The 18,575-nt window shown below is 54.7% G+C and overlaps 1 protein-coding gene across 2 annotated transcripts; it reads left to right on the top strand.

Annotated features, from left to right (window-relative positions):
* Positions 1–375: 375 nt before the first annotated feature.
* On the top strand, positions 376–7,390 carry C26H1orf116 (chromosome 26 C1orf116 homolog). Of its 2 annotated transcripts, XM_068995903.1 has the most exons (5): positions 376–585; positions 699–775; positions 3,476–3,582; positions 4,890–5,052; positions 5,451–7,390. In XM_068995903.1, exons 1-5 carry the CDS (start codon positions 560–562, stop codon positions 6,596–6,598), a joined length of 1,521 nt encoding a protein of 506 aa, XP_068852004.1. In that variant the 5' UTR covers positions 376–559; the 3' UTR covers positions 6,599–7,390. The 2 variants fall into 2 exon arrangements, with proteins under 2 accessions (XP_068852004.1, XP_068852005.1); XM_068995904.1 differs by lacking the exon at positions 699–775 and having other exon boundaries at positions 378–585.
* The last annotated feature ends 11,185 nt before the right edge of the window (positions 7,391–18,575 follow it).

Raw genomic sequence — 18,575 nt, 5'->3', positions numbered from 1 at the left:
CACTTTCTGCCTGTCTTCACAACCTCCTTCCTTTGCAGGCAGCAAACTTTTGGCCTCTGGGAAGCTGTGGTGAAATGCAAGTCCCTACCTGTCCTAGCCCAGGCTGTGTTTTCAGAGCCGAGGAGGAGCCGGCTCCTACCCCGAGCTGCGGGATCCCTGCACAAACCACCTGAGAGAAGAAACCTGTTGTGGGTGACGCGTTCCTGGGCGCAAACGCCCAGCCGGGGACGTAATTATTGTGTGCAAGGCTCGGGTCAGGGCTCGGCTCGGCTGCTCCGGTGTCAGCGAGCAGCTATGCGGCAGAACAGGATGTCGGATTAAGGAGTCTCCGGCGAAACCCGTGCCGAGGACAGCAGAGGACAGCAGGGAAGTGAGGGAGCTGGGTGGTACCGAGCAGAGCTGCCCGCAGCTCCCGGGCACTGCCAGCTCACACCCAGCGCTGGCAGCGCAGCAGCCACGACCCAGCGCTCTGGGGCATGGCACGGACGGGTTTTAGGGGCTCAGCCACGCCGTGACCCCAGCCCGGAGCAGGAGGAAAGGTGCCTTGCAGGGCTGCAGGATGAATTTCGCTCGCCCTGGCTGCAGGTGAGGGGCCAGGGATCGCCTGTCAGGACGTACCTGCGAGCAGCCTCGGGCCCGGCACAGCCTTATCTGCAGCGGGAGCAGAGTTAATGTGTAACCTGGCTGTGTTTGCTTAGCCCAGAAAAGCAAAGAAGTCCTGGGACAGGCACGGCCGGGACAAGGAATTGGGCAGCACGGAGCGACGGACGGCCTGGTAAAACAACGAAACGGATTCATAATCATTTGTGTTCCTGCTTGTCCTTTGCTTTCTGTGCTTTTCGTGCTGGATGGGCTGCGGGTGAAGGGCTGGGGGGCTCTGGGTACCTGCAGGGCTCTGCTGTGGAAGGGTGAAATGCGGTGGGGGATTCACCAGCGAAGCTGGACGAGGTGGTTTGAAGGTGGTGGTGGAGGAAAGCTGGGGAAAGCTGTGCCCAGGACAGCAAACAGCTCAGGCAGCTGCTGGGGCGCTTCATTCACTTGTCCAGAGAGGAGGAAATGCGGATCTGCCACCGTCCCCTTTGCCCCAGAGGTGCGATCCATCCCCTGGGCTGCTCAGGTGCCTGCAAAGGGGGATTTGCTTCGGGTTGTGTTTGGGGCTGGCCAGGACAAAGCCAGGGTCAGGAGGGGTCCGGCTGCTCTGCCCCAGGCAGCAAAACCGCGGTGTTTTAACCCGGGATGGAGAGCTTGGGGTGGTGCTGGCTGAAAGAAAGTAGCCTCTTGTCTAAAGCAGTTAGCATTAATTGCTACCCAGCACCTCTTTGATGGCTCCGTGGGCTTTCAAAGGACAGTTATGAGAACGGCCATAGGAGCTGAGGCACCTGGCCTTTGGATTTCGATTAAAAAAACTTCTTCCAAATATATTTTTAGTGGGGGAAGAGATCGACACCATTGAAACCCAGCTATAAAACTTTTTGAGTACCACGTCTCTTAAATGCTCAGTTGCGTTTTTAATTCGTGGCTCTTACTCACCAAAAGAAGGAACTGAAATCCTTCTGAATCATTAAAACTGGGGAGTTTCAACACTGATTTTTTTCCCCTTTCCCAAGCTGGATGAGTGTGCTGGAGCCGTAATCACATCAGAGAACTAATGGGCAGGAAAAGGAACTTCTTGTTTCGGTGCGGATCCTCCGCAGCGCCCGGCGGGCTCGGGCTGAACCTTGCCTCCCGTGAGCCGGGGCTCGGTGGGTGCCAAAGCCTTGGTGGCTGCTTTAGGTCCCTGCAAATGCTGTTTGAATGAGAGGAAATTCTTTCTTTAACGGCCTGGTGGTGGTGGGGATCCTCATGGTGGAAATGCCTCCCTGCTGGCCCCAACCAGCTGCACACTCAACTTCCAGCAAGGCTTTCACTTCCCCAGGAGGGTTTTGCTGTCTGAAATTTGGGAGGGAGGCAGCCAGGAGCACTGCAACAACCATGGTCAAGCCTCCTGCTACTTAGGAGTCGATACAAATCTATAAATCTAGTTTTGATATAAATCTAAATTTCACACTGTGGATGTTCAAGTGCACAGCAAAACCCTGCAGAGGCCTGAAGTCCCCCAAGCTCAGCTCTGCTTCCTGACAGCTCAAATCCCTGGCCATGAAGTGATCTGAATTCAAAGAATCCAGGGAACTGCTGTTCCAAAGCCACCACTTACTGCAACGTCATTTAAGCAGTAAATAATGCAAAGCTGAGACTGAAATATTAAAATCCTCCTGCGTGGAAGGATTAGATCTGTCAGGGCGTGGGTGTTGAAATCTGATTTTTGCGGCATATTCCAATTACAGAGGAATTCTTTCAGGGTCTAACGCTCTGAACAAGCAGCCAGTTCTGCTCACTTATCGCTGGATCTAATTCCCTGATCCTGCTACAAGAAATAAAAGCAGCAGTGTGTTCCTGCCTGCAGGTTACAGCACAAAGGGCTCCTCTGTCTTCTGAGGAGCAAATCCTCTCGCGTGGGTCCGTGTGTCTTGGAGGGGGTGTTGGTGTTTGTTTTGCTGCTCCCTTTCGCCTCCACAGCCCAGTTCCCTCCCCAGGAACGGGGTGGTGCATGTGGAGGGAACTAATTGGCGGTGCCAGGAAATTCTGGAAGCTCAGTGCTTTGCATCCATCAGTAATGACACCTTCCGTGGGTGCTCAGCCTCTCTCTGCAGGCAGCAGAGCTCTGTGCAGGGATAACTGTCCCCTGTGCCACGTGGGCCCCTGCCCTGCCCCTGTCACGGTGTTGGAACCCAAATTCAGGGCGTTTATCAGGCAGCTGCTGCCACACTGGGGTCCCACTGGTGATGGGGGGTCCGGGCTGCATCCAGAGGAGCATCAGGGGGACCCTGCTGTGAGCAGAGGGGACATTGAGGGGCTGCTTGAACCCCCCTGGAGCAGCCTGGGCACAGCCCCAGCCTGCCCTGCTCCCCACGGGCTGCACCAGCCGTGTGCCCAAACACACCCAGGCGTGCCCCAAAGGCGGGGGCACCTCCCCGGGGCCCCCAAGGAAGGGTGGCAGAGGAAGCTCCTGACAGAGCGAGGATGTGAGTAACCAGCAGCACTTGGGGCCAGCTCGGTCTCAAGTTCAAGCTGCAGGGCTGGCACAGGGTGTGGCGGAGGAAAGAGGTCCCATGAGTCGGGGCTGGGGCTGGTGCTGGGATCTCTGAGGCTGAGCTGGGCTTGCAGCTTCTGCCTTTGCCTTATCCACCCCTCTGAGGTGATTAGAGAGCCTCCAACACGAGCTGGCTGTGCAGAGATGACCCTATTCCAAATTATTTTGGGGAAAACTTCAAAGATTATTTTAAAAAGCCCAGCTGTGCCTTCTCCTGGAGACACCAGCCTAAGATGGAGCACATTTCCTCCATCCAGCAGCATCAGAGCCTGCCTGTCCTCCCTCCCAGCATGCTTGAGTCAGCCCCGGGAGAATCTCACAACTCAATGCTTCTCCTTTCTGCAGCCACCAGGGCAGCCCGTGCTATGCCCAGGAAGGAGCTGGGGATGGCTGGCTGCAGCTCCGGCAGCTGTGACAGCATGGTCAGCACGGCTTCCGACCACTCGCAGCGGGTGAGTAACCCTGGGGTGCCCGGCCCAGCTCGCCCCTCTGAGCTGAGCAAGGGTTTGGGGCAGATCTCAGTTCAAATCCGCTCTCCATCGGTGCTTCAGAAGCACCTGGAGGCCCTGAGCCAGCACCAGGACCAGATGAGTTCCTGCCCCAGAGCACTCGCAGCCTTCCCAAGCTGCCACGTGTGTGGCAGCAGCCGGGAGCCTTCGCTGCTGCAGGGACTGCTCTGGGCCAGGCTGGGATCTGTGCCAGCGGCTCCTGCGCTGCCAGGGGTGCGGGGCAGACCCTTGGGTAACTGGGTCACACTGGCTCCGAGGAGAGTGACTTCACCTGGAGGAGACAGCGAGCTGAGCTCCTCCTGCCTGGCAGAGAGGAATGCCCCAGTTAAGGCAGAGATGAGTGTGGGCCATGGGTGTAGATGTGTCATTTTTCACTATCTCTCCGTTCAAGCTCGTTTGTCTCCCAACGCCGATTCCAAGATTGATGCACTAATTACATCCTGCCTGGCTGGGAGCATAATTGATATGTGTGAGAGCAGAGCTCAGTCCTGGCAGGTTCTCCATTTGATGTATTGCAAACCAGAACCAAACCCTCTGAATGCAACAGGGATGGAAAAACTGGTTGTGATAGTGCACAGTAAAAGATTTGGATAAGGTGCCTCTGCAAAACAACTCCACCTGGGACGATTCCTGCCCCGTGCTTGTTGATCTGATGCACATTCCATCCTGTCCTGCGCTTCGTTTTGTTCATGACAGATTGCAGGAATCACCTTGATATCTGATGTTGCAATATCACATCTCCTGGTACTGAAAATACAACAAAAATTAAGCAGCTCTTGCTGAGGTATGAATGGGAGAACAAGGAGAATTCATCACCTGCACAGAAACCTTCAGTATTTATGGTGTTTTCTAAGCATTAATAGAGGTGTCTGTACCTACAGATCTGTCACCCATCTGCTCACATTTCATAGTAATTTAAAGAACTGAAAGTAAGAGGCCAAGTTCCCAAATTAAGAATAATCCACCTCCTGACCCACAGAGTAGGGTAATATAAAAAAAGGCTTTAAGTGTACATATATTTCCTATTTTAGAGGAGGTTGTCTGGTTTTCTGGAGCTGTAAATACTCATCATTGAACAGCCACTGGCCAAGCAGCTGCCACAGGCTCGCTAAACTACCTAGACATTAAACAGTATAAAGTTATATATATATAAAAAGTTATATAAAGTGACATATATATATAAATATATATAAAAGATAATAAAGTAAACCTCTCTTTCTTACCTGCACTGCTTCATCTTCTTTCTCCAGAGTGACAACAGCTATGACTATTTATCTGTGGAAGAGAAAGAGTGTTTGATGTTCCTAGAAGAAACCATTGGCTCCCTGGATGCAGAGGGAGACAGCGGGGTCTCCACGGACGACACCGACTACGGGGAGCCCTCCAAGCCCAGGAAGGGCCCTGTGCCCCGGGGTAAGCTGGAAACCCTTGTGCAGCCTGGCTGTGCCAAGGGAATGTCCTTGGCAGGGAGGGAGTGCCCCGGGTCGATAAGGCACACGTGGTCCCCATCACGCTGCAGCAGCCACACGAGTCGGGCACCATCTGTGCCCTCCCGCTGCTCACGGGCGGGTGTGGAGCAAAGGCAGCAGAACCGCGGGGCACAGCGTCTGTGCTCGTGCTCTGAACAGGCTCACACAGCCTCACAAGGCTTTGTCAGGCCCAAAGGATCCAGTTTCCCCAGCAGGGATGGATCGGTGGAGTCAGGGGAGCCCTGGGTGCCCGTCCTGAGCTGTGGCTGTGCGGGCCCAGCAGGGGTGAGGGGTGTTCTGTGGCCCTGTGCTGTGCGTGACTTCATCTCCCTCTCTTCCCAGATTTGGGCAATGGGGCTCCAAGCAGAGATCAGCAGCGTGGGGCTGAACAGAGGAGTGGTAAAAGCGTCTCTGCCTCCTCCAGCTCGGCTCCGGCAGCTGCTCCAAGCCCAGGTTATTCCAGTCTCCCGAGGAACAACCCTGCAGCAAATGGAGCTTCTGGCAGCAAAGGAAGTGTCCACACAGTGCCAGCAGGAAAACCTGCACAGGAGGTGCCCAAGGAGGGCAGGCTGGACCAAGCCAACACAGGAAGCCACATGAAGTCTGTGATTATCCAACCACCAGACCCCTTCCAGGGTGACCTGGAGTGGTCACGCAGCCCTCGCTCAGATGCCAAAGGGGAGGCGGCCAAGGAGACCAAGACTCTGACTTCGTGGGGCCACCCGGAGAAATCCACGTTGGAGGAGGCCCCTCAGGACCACGATGCCAAGCGTGGGCCTCCTACTGCCCCCAAACCACGGAAATTGCCACCAAACATCATCCTGAAGACCAGCAGGAACAGCCCCGTGCCGCTGGCCACGGAGCACAACCAGAAGGTAAAAGCAGCACCTCCACCCTCAGCCGCCTCTCACCCCAGCCCTGCCAGCGACAGCACTGCTGAAAAGGGGAATTCCGGGCACCTCGACCCCAAGGAGAAGGAGAAAGCCCGGCGGGAAGCCCTGGAGAAGCTGGGACTGTCCCAGGACAGGAGGGAGCCCAGCGCCCACCTCCATCCCCACCCCAGGGAGACGCCGCTCCCCATCCCCGGGCAGCCTGCGGAGGGCTCCGTGCCGGGGATCCGGCAGATGGCCTTCAAATCCAACACCCTGGAGCGCTCCGGGGTGGGGCTGGGCAGCTCCATCAGCAGCACCAAGGAGCAGAATGCCAAGAGCAGCAGCAGCTCCCTGGGCAAGATGTCCTTCATCGAGCGCCTGGCCCCCAGCTTCCTCCGCAGCGGCCGCCCCCGGCCCGCCTCCCTCGGGGCAGGGAAGGACTTTAGCGGCCTGAAGGAGCAGGAGGAGCAGGACAAGAGCAGCAAGAGGAGATCCCACCCTCTGCCCAGCTTCCCCAGGCCGCCCCGCTCCGCCGTGAGCGTGAAGATCTCCCCGAAGGGCGCGGCCGACGAGAACCGGCGCGAGGCGCTCAAGAAGTTGGGGCTGCTGAAAGAATAGCTCAGGGGGCTGGTGGAAAAGGGGCTTTTCACCCCAAATCCAGCGGCCTTCACTGCCTGGCCTCGGCCATGAGCATTTTCTGCTGCCACCTCCTGCCCCAGCACCTCGGGAGCGCTGTGGGAGCTTCACGCTGAATAAAGGAGCGCCGCGTGTACAGAGTATTTTGTATAGAGCAGATGTATATGAGCTATTTATACAAAGCAGCTCTCAGCATGGACGGGGTGGAGTCTTCTGCAAGGGCTTTAATGCATTTGGGGATTCATCAAAACAGGGAAGCCACGGAATTAGGGGTTTGGCTTATTTCAAAGGGGTTGCCTGTGGATAAAGCGTCTCTGGGAAGAACTGCTGGACTTTGCTGCTCCTTTAGGACTTTTTTGGGATTTTTTTTTATTAATTTTATCACAGCCTCTGAGGCCTGAGCACTCATCTGCCACATGAAAGTGCCTCCCAAAACCACCACTGCCTGCTGGAGGGGCTGGAGGGCTGCACAGACATCCCACTGCCTCCTCTGCCGCGCTCTGCTCTCCCATCCAGCCCTGACCACCCGAATCCAGCAGTTGGAAGACTTAGAACTGCAGGAAGGGACAGCTAAGGAGGCAAGAGGCTGTGCTGGTGTCGGATCCAGAAGTGCTGCCAAAATGGGACAGATGCAAAGCTGGGACAGCCCCAACTCCTTCCCTTCCGAGCTGTCCTGGCACCTCTCAGGCCCAGCTAATGCTGCCAACACCTCGCTGCTCACCTTGGGGAACAGAGGTGGTTTGTGTTCCTAATAAACCTGTGTGTGATCAGAAAGTGCCGTGTGCTGCAGATTTATGTCTCAGTCAGGTAAATCTAAATGTTGGAGTTGTAAAACAAAGAGTTCTGAGACAAAGGATGAGCCAGGTCAGGTCTGTCCCACCTATAACATGGAATCATTTTACCAGCACAGGCAAAGTCTTCCATGGAGCCACCTGGGACAGTGGAAGGTGGCCCTGCCTGTGACAAGGGGTGGAACAAGGAGAGCTTTAAGGTCCTTTCCGACCCAAACTGTTCCATGATTCTGTGATTCCCAGCTCTCCCTGCAAGCACAAAGAGGGAGTGTGGAATTCCCGGTGCTGCCGTGTTTGCTGGCAGGCTCGAAGCAGCCCGATGTGCAGCCAGGCAGCAGCAGAAGTTCCGCCCAGCCCTGAGCTCCCCGGGCTGGGGACTTTCAAGTGCAAATGGTTGGCTTTAAAGGCAGCAAGAGCACCGTGTAGAGAGGAGATGCCAGGGTAAGCACTGAGTGAAAGGGTCAGCCAAGCTCCTGCCTGGGTGAAAGGTGCATTTTCATCCCTGTGCTCCTCTCCTCTGACCACTCTGTCTCACCCAGGGCTGATTCCAGCTATTTAATGCTCTGTCTGACTGCTCAGCACCTGCATGATGCAAGTCCCAAGGGAAATCTCACCTTGTTTATCTACTGAGAAGGGAGGGGAGCATTAAGGACTCTCTCAAAACATTTTTGACCTGAAACAGAACCTAAACATTTCTTAAAACCAGATTGTTTTGGAAACAAAAGGTTTCTCTTCCAGTCCTTGGCTTTAGTCAGAACCATTGTGTGCTGGTGCCATGAAAGCTGAGTTCTGTTCAGATTTCCAAGGAGGAATCTCAAAGATCTTCCAAAGATCGCTTATCAGTCTGTGACGTGGTGATCTTCACAAACAGGAGCTGTGCACGCTGGTATGAAATGGAAACAAAAGAGAATAAATTAAAACAGCCACAGAGCAGCAGGGTCATTCCTCTGGGAATGAACTCCACATTTCTGTGCCTCTCCTGCTGCTGCTGCCAGATCCTCTGGGCTGAATCGCTCACCACGGGCAAGCCCCGTTCCAAGAGCAGGCGTTGCTGTTTAATCCTGCGAGGGGAATACGGAATTTTACCTGCTGGATCTGTCAGTAGCCCTTAGAAACCGAGCTGTTTATGCCCAGGGGCCGGGACCTTATGCAAGAGCAGGCCTGTGACTGTGCCTGGTGCCACCCAGAGCTGAGCCCTGCTGCTGACAGAGGGATCCTGCTCCTGCTCCTGCCCCTGCTCCTGCTCCTGCCCCTGCCCCTGCCCCTGCCCCTGCTCCTGCTCCTGCTCCTGCCCCTGCCCCTGCCCCTGCCCCTGCCCCTGCCCCTGCCCCTGCTCCTGCCCCTGCCCCTGCCCCTCCTCCTGCCCCTGCCCCTGCCCCTGCCCCTGCTCCTGCCCCTGCTCCTGCCCCTGCCCCTGCTCCTGCCCCTGCCCCTGCTCCTGCCCCTGCTCCTGCCCCTGCCCCTGCTCCTGCCCCTGCTCCTGCCCCTCCTCCTGCCCCTGCCCCTGCTCCTGCCCCTGCTCCTGCCCCTCCTCCTGCCCCTGCCCCTGCCCCTGCCCCTGCCCCTGCTCCTGCCCCTGCCCCTGCCCCTGCCCCTGCCCCTGCCCCTGCCCCTGCCCCTGCCCCTGCTCCTGCCCCTGCCCCTGCCCCTGCTCCTGCTGGGAGCGCGGCCACCTCAGCTCCACCTGGAGCACCTGGCAGTGGCTTCCTGCAGCCCAGCTGCTCCTTTTGCCTCCTGCTGCCGGCGAGTTTTCTTCTGCTGATGTACAGGCTTGCATCAGGCTGGCCAGCCCCAGAGGAATTCAGTGAATTGCTCAGCTACAAGCGAGTGTTTCCCTGCTTCCCCCGAGTGCAGCTCACCAGGCATCAGTGCCTTGCATTCCTCGGGTTCTTTCTGTGGGTCATTCCTCCCCCCCGTGCACACCTTCCGTGTGCGGGTTTGAAGCGGTGCAGTTCTGCTCTAGGGTACCCTCCCCTCCTCTCCATGCAGAACAGCTCCAGTGCTGCCTGTTTGGAGAGGGATTAAAAGCCTGGCTGTGGGTTTTGTCAGCCTGAGCCTGTTTGGTATTCACAGACTGTCCTGGAAAGGTGCTGGTGCTGCAAGGTCAGCGATGGAAACGACTGAGTGCAGCTTAGTGCTGCAAGCAGTTAATTAACATCAGTAAATTGTTTGGTGCGATTGCATCCACGGGTCAGGCCCTCTCTCTAAAGAAAGCCTGCGTTAGTTTGGAAATTAAATTGCCTGTAAGGAACGAGGGCACTCCCTTTGTCATCACCATAAAATCATGGAATGGTTTGGGTTGGAAGGGACCTTAAAGGTCATCCAGTTTCACCCACCTTCCACCATCCCAGGTTGCTCCAAGTCTGGGTGGGGGACAAAGCAAGAACACAAACCAAATCTACCCCCAGGTTCAGCCAGAGCCCAGTAGAGCTCCTGGGTTCTGGTCTGGGGACCCCCAAAATCAGACTTCATACTTCGGCACGGAGTGGAATGAGATGATCTTTAAGGTCCCTTCCAACCCAAATCATTCCACAAATCTAATTCTGGGCATATTTAACTCAATTTGTGCCCAGAAGGCAAAATCCCAGCAGAGCCCAGACACAAAACAGCCACGAAGAGAAATCACAGCCTTGCAGAAGCAACAAGTCTCAGAAGAGTTGGTGAATGTACCCTCAGTGTCTTCATGCAGATTATCCAGACTGAGTTTATGTGGCAAAACAATGTTAAGAACAACAAAGAAAACGCCCAGCTTTGCATTTTGCACGGAATATTCATCTAATTCCTAACTCCCAGTCCCACCCTGGCTCAGACGTGTCATTTCCATGTCTACATGAGCCTGTCAAGACCTACTGGCCCAACTGAAACATCCTTGTGCACATCTTTCATTACAAAGATCAAATTCAGGAGCAGTGGCTGCTGGAATTCTGGCAGTGTCAGGGATCATCAGCTGCACAGGCCGCAGCAGGAATCATTTGTGTTTGTTAATAACAGCCCTTGTGCCTCTGGGGCAGCGTCTGGGGAGCCTTGGGGCTGAGAGGTGGGGAAGGAGGGTTGGATGCTGCTGAACCGAGCAGGAAAACACCAAACCTGGGCTCCGGGATCGAGCTGGGCTTGCTCCAGCTCTGTGGGAGATGGCTGGAGATGTCTGCGGCTTTTTGACCACATTCCAGCACGGTTTGGGCAACAACCAGGAGCCGAGGCTCTGCCCTTCCCCACGTGGAGGGAAGGACCCTCTCCAACTCCACCAGGCTTCTCTCCATTGTCTTTTTTTCTCTCTCTCTTTTTTTTTTTTTTTTTTTTTTTTTTTTTTTTTTTTGCCCCTGGCCTTTATTTCTAATGGAATTGTAAATGGAAAAAGGCCAAAGCTCATCACTGCAGCTCCCACCCGAGCCGGGCTTGGCCCCACAGATCCAACAACCTGCAAAGAGGAGCCCGGCCAGAGGCATTCCAGCCTTTTACTGCTGTGCCAAAGCAAGCAGGGTTTACTGGTCTGGGTTTGCTTTCCTCTGTTTGCCGGCGGTGCAAAGTTACCCGATAATATCTTAAACCAGAACTAGACCCGGTGCTCCTCGTTCCTGCTCTTAAAACCTGGTGGATTCAGGCAAGGATGGATCAACCTGGCAGGGCAGCGAGTGAGGATCTCCACTTCCCCGAGAGCTCAGCTCGTTTTTTCCAAACACCCTCGGATTTGGAAGTCCGGGAAGAGACAGACAGGGGCAGTGTTGTTCCTTGCACAGGGGTTTATGTGCAGCAGTGACATCCCCGGCTGGTTCCAAGCAGGAGTTTAATCATTAACCGGGCACTGTGGAGCAGGCAGGGGTTGTTATCATTCATTAATTACAGCTCTGAGCGCGGGCAGGCTGTGCTGAGGTGCTGACAGGGATGGAGATTGCACAGGGATGGAGCACTAGGGATGGAGCACAGGGGATGGAGCACAAGGGATGGAGCACAAGGGATGGAGCACTAGGGATGGAGCACTAGGGATGGAGCACAGGGGATGGAGCACAGGGGATGGAGCACAAGGGATGGAGCACAAGGGATGGAGCCTCTGCCTGTCCCGGTGCTGCTCCCGGGGAGAGGATTCCCCCTCCAGCACAGGCTTGCCAGAGGAAGAGGAATTTCCTTTACGGGCACAGCCCGGAAGTATAAATTCTAAGAACTGTAATTGTCCTTTAGCAGTGGAAGGTGCAAGGCAGCGGTGCTGCCCCAGGAGGGTCTCCCGTAATTCCGTGGGTTTATGATTCTCCAAAACAACACTGAGTATTCCTGAGGGGGTCCCACCATCACCTGTATCCAGTTTCTTGCTCGCACAAGGCCAGTCCTGTTGCTTTGCTGCTGGCATGGCAATAAATGCCCTCAGACAGAGCAGTTCTGCTGGAGCCCAGCCAAGAGTGGGGAATTTATGGGGCAGGTTTGGTAGGAAGCACAACAATTACTGCAACAGAAGCAATCATATCATGATTAACGGCACAAAACTGCTCGATGGAGATTTATCTTCAGCCAGGGAGATTCCAAAGTGCTCCAATGATTGTGTTAACACAGAAAACAACCTGCTCTTCACGCCCTGGCTGACCCAAGAGGGGAAAATCAAGGCCTTGGACTTGAGAACAAAGTGGTTCCTCTAAATCTCCCTCCGAACCCGTCGCACTCCTCACACAGGGAATGTTGTCCTGCAGATCCTGGGGACACAGGGAGTGCTGGAGCCAGCCCACGAGTGCCACAGGTGGGTTTTTGCTTGCAGCCCATCATTTTTAATTGAAGGCAAAGCAGACCAAAGCCCCTGGCAATAACTGACCTGCCTCCATGGTTTGAAGCTATCAGCACATCCACACTTCTCTCAGTTACTTGGGTCATGCAGAAGAGGAATAGTGTTTATGTTCCATCTTCAGACCCTGTGAGCTGAACCCACCTCGTTCACATTTTGGGGCCTGGTTTGTGACAAAAATTGAAGCAGAAACCATCTTTTTGACCCTAAAACAGGATCAAAACACAGACATGAGCTCAGTGAAGGTCCATTCAAACCACAGATGTTTGAGGAACCTTTCACAAAGTTCTTGATGTGAAGTTCTGCCTGGAAGTGGCAAACACCGTTTCACTACAGCTCTTTGGGGACAGGTGTTCCACAATGAAGGATTCTGTCTGCAGAGCAGGGGAATTCCTCTCAAACTCTGTGGTTTCTGCTCCTGACCCCTTTTCCCCCCCTTCTGTGATGTCACCACATCCCTATATAGCTAAAAAAGACCATTTTTGGGTCCCATCCTCGCTACATTGGTGGCACCTCTGCTACTTCCCTGAGCATTTTGCCCATCTCCAGTTTGCTCAGCAATGCACATCAAGACCTCAGAAGATTTTTAGTGCACCCATTTTAAACTCTGCACATCAATATATGAAAAAAAGAATTAAACATCAAGAGAAAAGCAAAGGCAGACTGAGCTGCCAGCTGCAAAAACAACTTTATTAAACTTAATTCAAACTGGAGGCAGAGGAGGAGAAAATTCCCAGCACCAGAAGCATCACAATCTAAGGTAGGTGAGCCTCAATTTGCCCAAAAACACTGTTTTTTGGAGAACAGTGCTGTTGTAGAGTGATTATAGGAGATAGCTTGAGATATTTCACTGTAAAATGTCACAGTTCTGAAATTTAACATAATTATTTCTATAAAAAATAAAGGTAGTGATTTAAGGTGATTTTTCTCCCCACTGTGGCTTTATTATTTTTTTCTTTTTAAAGCTATAAATTAAATTACTGTCCTTTTTGGCCAAGAACACCCCAAAAAATGATGTGGACAAGGTAAAATGCATCCCAGTTATGGGTGGTGGCAGGATAATGGTTTAATCAGATCCTATAAATATTTTCACAATGTAAGACTGAAATAAAGACAGGAAAAAACCAACCACGCATGGTTTACTCCTGGGATTTCTCCAGCTCTTTCTTGTCACTTTCTGCTTTATATTTAATGCCTATTTGCTGGTTAAAAACGTTAAAAAACACCTCCTTGCCTGAAAACTAACATTAAATGAGATTAAGATGGAGCTGAGGGTTCTGTCCTGCAGACCACAAGTGAGGAAAAGAGGGAGTGCACTGCTGGACATCAGAAAAGGTTAAATAAGCATAGGGATCATATTTTTACTGATTTCTTCATGAAAAAAAAGGCCATTCAGCTCTCCCAGGGCATTCTTGTTAGCTCCTCCTTGCTTCAAGTCCTCCAGTCTGGTGGGAATTTATGACATTGAGTGAAAATCCCCATTTTTCAAGCCACCCCACTGTGGGCTGGGGTGAGGGAGCTGCTGAGGCTCTGCTGAGCCCTCTGCCCCAGGTGAGCAGAGCTGGGGGGACCTGAGCTGCCTCCCCTGGCCCAGAAACAGGAGAAACCTGGGGGGAAGCGCCCAGTGAGGACCCTGGGCCAACGGGACCCCCCCAGGCTGCGCCCAGCGGGGAAGGGGGCATTTCTGCAGCCCTGCCCCACACTTCCCTCAGCAGAGGGGAGGCAGAGCTGGGTGCCTGCAAGCTGGGGAGGTGCCCAGTGTCCCCAGCACGGGGTGTGCAAGGGACTGGTTGTGCTGGTTCGGGCTGAGCCGTGGCACTGGTGCGAGGCTGGGCTCGTCTCCCACCCTCTGCGGCCCACGAGCAGTGGGGTTTGTGGGCATCCAGCCCAGGACTCAGCCCAGCAGGAATGAGGCTCCTTATGGCTTTACGAGTTTCCTTGTTCACGTTCCCTGAGTGCTTTGAAGAGCTCCCAACGCTTGAACAAGTGTGAAATGAACCACGGGGTTTGCACTCACCGAGGTCTGGGCAGCGCTGGGGACGAGGCAAACCTCAGACAAAGAATTCCAGAGCAAACGCTGCAGTGAGCCAAAGTTTTTAATTCAAACAAGGAAGTCATCCCTGTCCTCAGCAGGAACAGCCAGGCTCTGTTTGTGTTCGGATCTGGAAAGGGGCAACAGCAATCTGTGCAAAGATAAACGGCAGGGAATAAAAATTAAAAAGGGAGGTGATTGGAGGGGGGGACAGGAGATGTTTAAGGGTGCTGGCATCCCTGAGATCTGCAGCTTCTCCTCCTGTTTCTTGGTTCGAAAAAAAGAGAAGGGAGAAGGGAGAAGGGAGAAGGGAGAAGGGAGAAGGGAGAAGGGAGAAGGGAGAAGGGAGAAGGGAGAAGGGAGAAGGGAGAAGGGAGAAGGGAGAAGGGAGAAGGGAGAAGGGAGAAGGGAGAAGGGAGAAGGGAGAAGGGAGAAGGGAGAAGGGAGAAGGGAGAAGGGAGAAGGGAGAAGGGAGAAGGGAGAAGGGAGAAGGGAGAAGGGAGAAGGGAGAAGGGAAGGCTCGGTGCCGCGGCAGGTCCCTCACACATCTTTTGGCCGTCACTGCCCCCTCATTGCCAGCGATGCCTTTAGCAACCACACCATCCCCACAGGGTTCAAAGCAGGAGGGAGAGATCTGCAGAGCACCAATAGCACCTTTTTTCCTTTTAAAATTCCCTTATTTTTGGCCTAGGACAGGTCAGAGTCTCGGAGCCACCGCCCTGCCCTGAGCAGCCGTCAGAGCAATCCAGGGGCTGCCACAATCTCTCTCTTTTGTTTGATAACGCAGAAATCGGCAAAATCCCGTCCCCAACGTGAGATTTGTGAAGTTGGCCGAGGGAACACTCGGGAGGGCTGGACATGGTGCTTCTCTTCCTTTTAGCAGCTCTGCTGCAAGGTGAGTCACCGCGTCCCCAGCCCCTGATAAGAACAGGTAAAGCTGGAACCGGGGACACAGGCTGTGCTCTTCTGGCTAAATCCTGCCTTGGACACCAAACACCTCCACCTGCAGTGTGGAAACCATTCCAGACACCCCCCTGCCCAGTCCAAATCTGCAGAGAGCCAGCAGATTGTGGGAGGAGCTGGGAGGAGAATCCCAGCTCTCCTGCAGCAACCACAGGAAGAAGGATGTTGCCAGATCAGGCAGAGTTTGCAAATGCCGAAGGTTTTTCCCATTGATTTCTGCCCTTGGCCTTTAACTCCAGGGCTGGGAGGGGTCTACGGTGTCCTGTAAGGAGCATCGAGGGTCCCCCCTCTGTGCCAGTGGCTCTGTGACACCAGTGCCCCTCAGGAGGGCAAAGTGGCACTCAGGGTGGGTAACACAGCACACCCAAAGTAGATTTCCTGAGCCAGATGTCCCCTGGTGCCACTCAGAACCACGGCCCTGCCTCAAAGGAGCAATGCTGGGTCCTCCTGGTTGTCTCTGAGTAACCAAAACCTTCTGTGTCTGTCCCCAGAAGAGCCCGTTTCCAGCAGCCTGTACGGCTCCAGGTTTTTGACGGGAGGGCTCGGGGGCTCCATCACCCACCGGTGCTTCTACTCCCCCACCCCAGCCAACAAATACGAGCGGAAATATTGGTGCAAAATGGCAGCGACCGGGGTCTGCTACACCATCATCTCCTCCAGCAGCTACACCTCGAGCGAGTACCGGGGCAGGGTGGCCCTGGGGGACACCCCCGAGAACGGCACCTTCACCGTGACCGTGACAGGGCTGAGGAGCAGCGACGCGGGCACCTACAGGTGTGGCATTGGCAGCACCAACGACGGGCTCTACGTCAGCCTCAACCTGACGGTTCTGGCAGGTAGGATTCTCTCCTGGGAGAGGTTTGGGGTCAAGGTGCTGGAGCATCGACACGCAGCAGGCGCCTCAGCTTTTTCTGTTAACCAGGTGTTTGTAATTGTGGGGTGTAAAAGCACCCAGATTGGGCAAAAGGTATATAATTGTGAAAGGAAACCCTCTCCTGCCTGTTGGAAACACAGGTTTGGAGATTCTGGGGAAGGGCACAGAGGAAATGTCTGAGTGAACGGGTTTTGGAGAAGAAAAGGAAATAACTGATGGGCTTTTAGGGTGTGAGGTATGTGTGTACGGATATTTTTCAGTTATTATAAGCCAAAAAGATGAATCTTTATTATCCTGGAGCAGAGCTCAGGAACGTGGCCTGAGAGAATTTGTAGAGCCAAAAGGATGGGGCAGGTTTTTGGGGGTTCTGTGAGCTGACAGTCCCTCTCCTGCTCTCTCCCTACAGATGCCACGGTGGCGAGGCCAACCCAGCTCATCCGAGGGGAGCTCCGTGGCTCTGTCACTGTCCTGTGCCCCTCTGGGGACACCCAAGGTGACAAGAAGAGGTTCTGGTGCAAAGTGGGCAGAAGCAGCTGCGGTCTCATCGCCAGCTCCGATGGCTACGTGGACAGGAGGCACCAAGGCCGAATCCTTATCACCCCTCAGGAGAGCTCTGGGGCTTTCAGAGTCCTGATGAATGACCTAAGGAAGGAGGACTCGGGGCTGTACCTGTGTGGGACACAAGGACTGAGGGGTCAGGAGAGCCCACAGGAGGTGGTTCTGCAGGTGGCCACAGGTAGGACGGGGCATGGGGGGCTCACAGCGCTGGGTGAGGGGCGTGAAATGCTAATTCTGTCCCTCCCTCGCAGCCTCCACCGTTCCCAGGAGACCCAAATTCTTCAGCGGCACAGTCGGGGGCTCGCTGTCCTTCCAGTGCCACCACGACCCCAAGGGGACCTACGAGAAGAAGTATCTGTGCAGGTGGAAGGGAGGGAGCTGCCCGGTGCTGCTGGACGACGAGGGATTTGTGCTGGAGTCCTACAAAGGGCGGATACAAATCTCCAGCAGTGACCCCGAGCGCGGGACCTACACGGTGGTGCTGAGGCAGCTGAGGGAGGAGGACGCAGGGTGGTACTGGTGTGGGGCCAGGAGTGGGCACGCAGAGCTCACGGCCTCCCTGAAGCTGCTCATCCACAAGGGTAGGTGGTGGCAGGGCCTGGGTGATCCCCAAACCATTCCACACCAGGAGAAAGCAGCAGCTCTACATTTCCCCTCAGTTATTAGAGAGCAGCTGAGGTGATGGTGAAGGTTATCAGGGGTGTGAGAGCTGAGCTTTCGGAGGAAATTTGATGGGTTTGGATTACATTATCGATTGTTTATGATGCAAACGCCCTGGGACCCGACATCCTGGTCCTGGCACGTGCAGCACAGAGACATGTTTGGCTCTGAAGATAAGCTGAAGGTTATCTTGCAGTTTGAGAAACTGCAGAGTGTAAATACACAGGAACTGCTCCTCTGGCAACGGCAGAAAGAGCGGGGTTAAAGCAGGAATGGTTGCCAGGTATTAAGGTTTTCATTAGTACTCCCAGGCTGCTTTCTGTAGGACTCCAAGGAAAACAGAAATGCCTGAGTCTGGTGTTTTTTCACACGAGATGCAAGGTGAAACGTGTAAATCTTCAGTAAATCTAACAAACCCGTTGCCTCTGCAAGAAAGTGGGTATTAAAGCCTCCAAATAATGTTCTGTGCAGAAATCTGCTCCTCACGATACCCAGGAACAGCCCCTCCTGCGAGACCCTCGTCAGCAAGTCCTGCTGCCCACAGCACACCCAGGCACGGGAGCATCGCAGACCTGATGGGCACTGTCCCCCAGGGCACCACGATGGGCACTGTCCCCCAGGGCACCACGATGGGCACTGTCCCCAAGGGCAGCAGCACCCTGCTGCCCACTGCCACCCCGGGCACCTCTGCAACCTCCCCAGGTGAAACCTTCCAGGAGAGGTGAGTTCTCAGCCACATCCTTGGTGTTTTACAACCTGTGCCCCATTCCCCGGAGCCCTGTGGAAGCTGTGCACAGCTGAAAACATCTCCAGGACACACGAGAAGCTGGAGAAGGGGAGGTTGCCTCATGTCCATGCACACTTTGAACTTGTCTCCAACCCTCCTGTGGAGCAGGTGCCAGAGTCAACAGCTGGGCTCCTGCCTGGTTCCCTGTGCTCAGGACAGAGACAGGACCTTGGGAAGCGTTGCTGAGCTTGAGCAATAGCCCTGGTGAATGTGCAGCTGCTGCAGAGCTCAGTGCACCTTCCCCAGCCCCGCAGCAGCCAGGAGCCCACGGGCAGTGCTGCGTGCTCGCCGCTGTGTCAGGACTCAGCTTTGGGCAAGGTCCCTCAAAAAGCTGGGAGCATTTTGGCCAGGAATCATTCCAGGTTGTTCTCCACACCGGTGGCAGATGGTTTCCCAGTGGATTTGCCTCCTGTGCTCCCTGTGAGCAGCTCCAGCCCTTCTCCCCCCGCTGTGGCCACCAGCCAGCCCTGCTGAGGGGATCTGGTGCAGATGCACCAGGTACTGCAGGATCAGCCAGACCCAACCTGGG

The sequence above is a fragment of the Aphelocoma coerulescens genome, chromosome 26, assembly GCF_041296385.1.
Source record: "Aphelocoma coerulescens isolate FSJ_1873_10779 chromosome 26, UR_Acoe_1.0, whole genome shotgun sequence".
Classification (NCBI taxonomy): Eukaryota; Metazoa; Chordata; class Aves; order Passeriformes; family Corvidae; genus Aphelocoma; species Aphelocoma coerulescens.
This window is presented reverse-complemented; position numbering and strand designations above follow the sequence as displayed.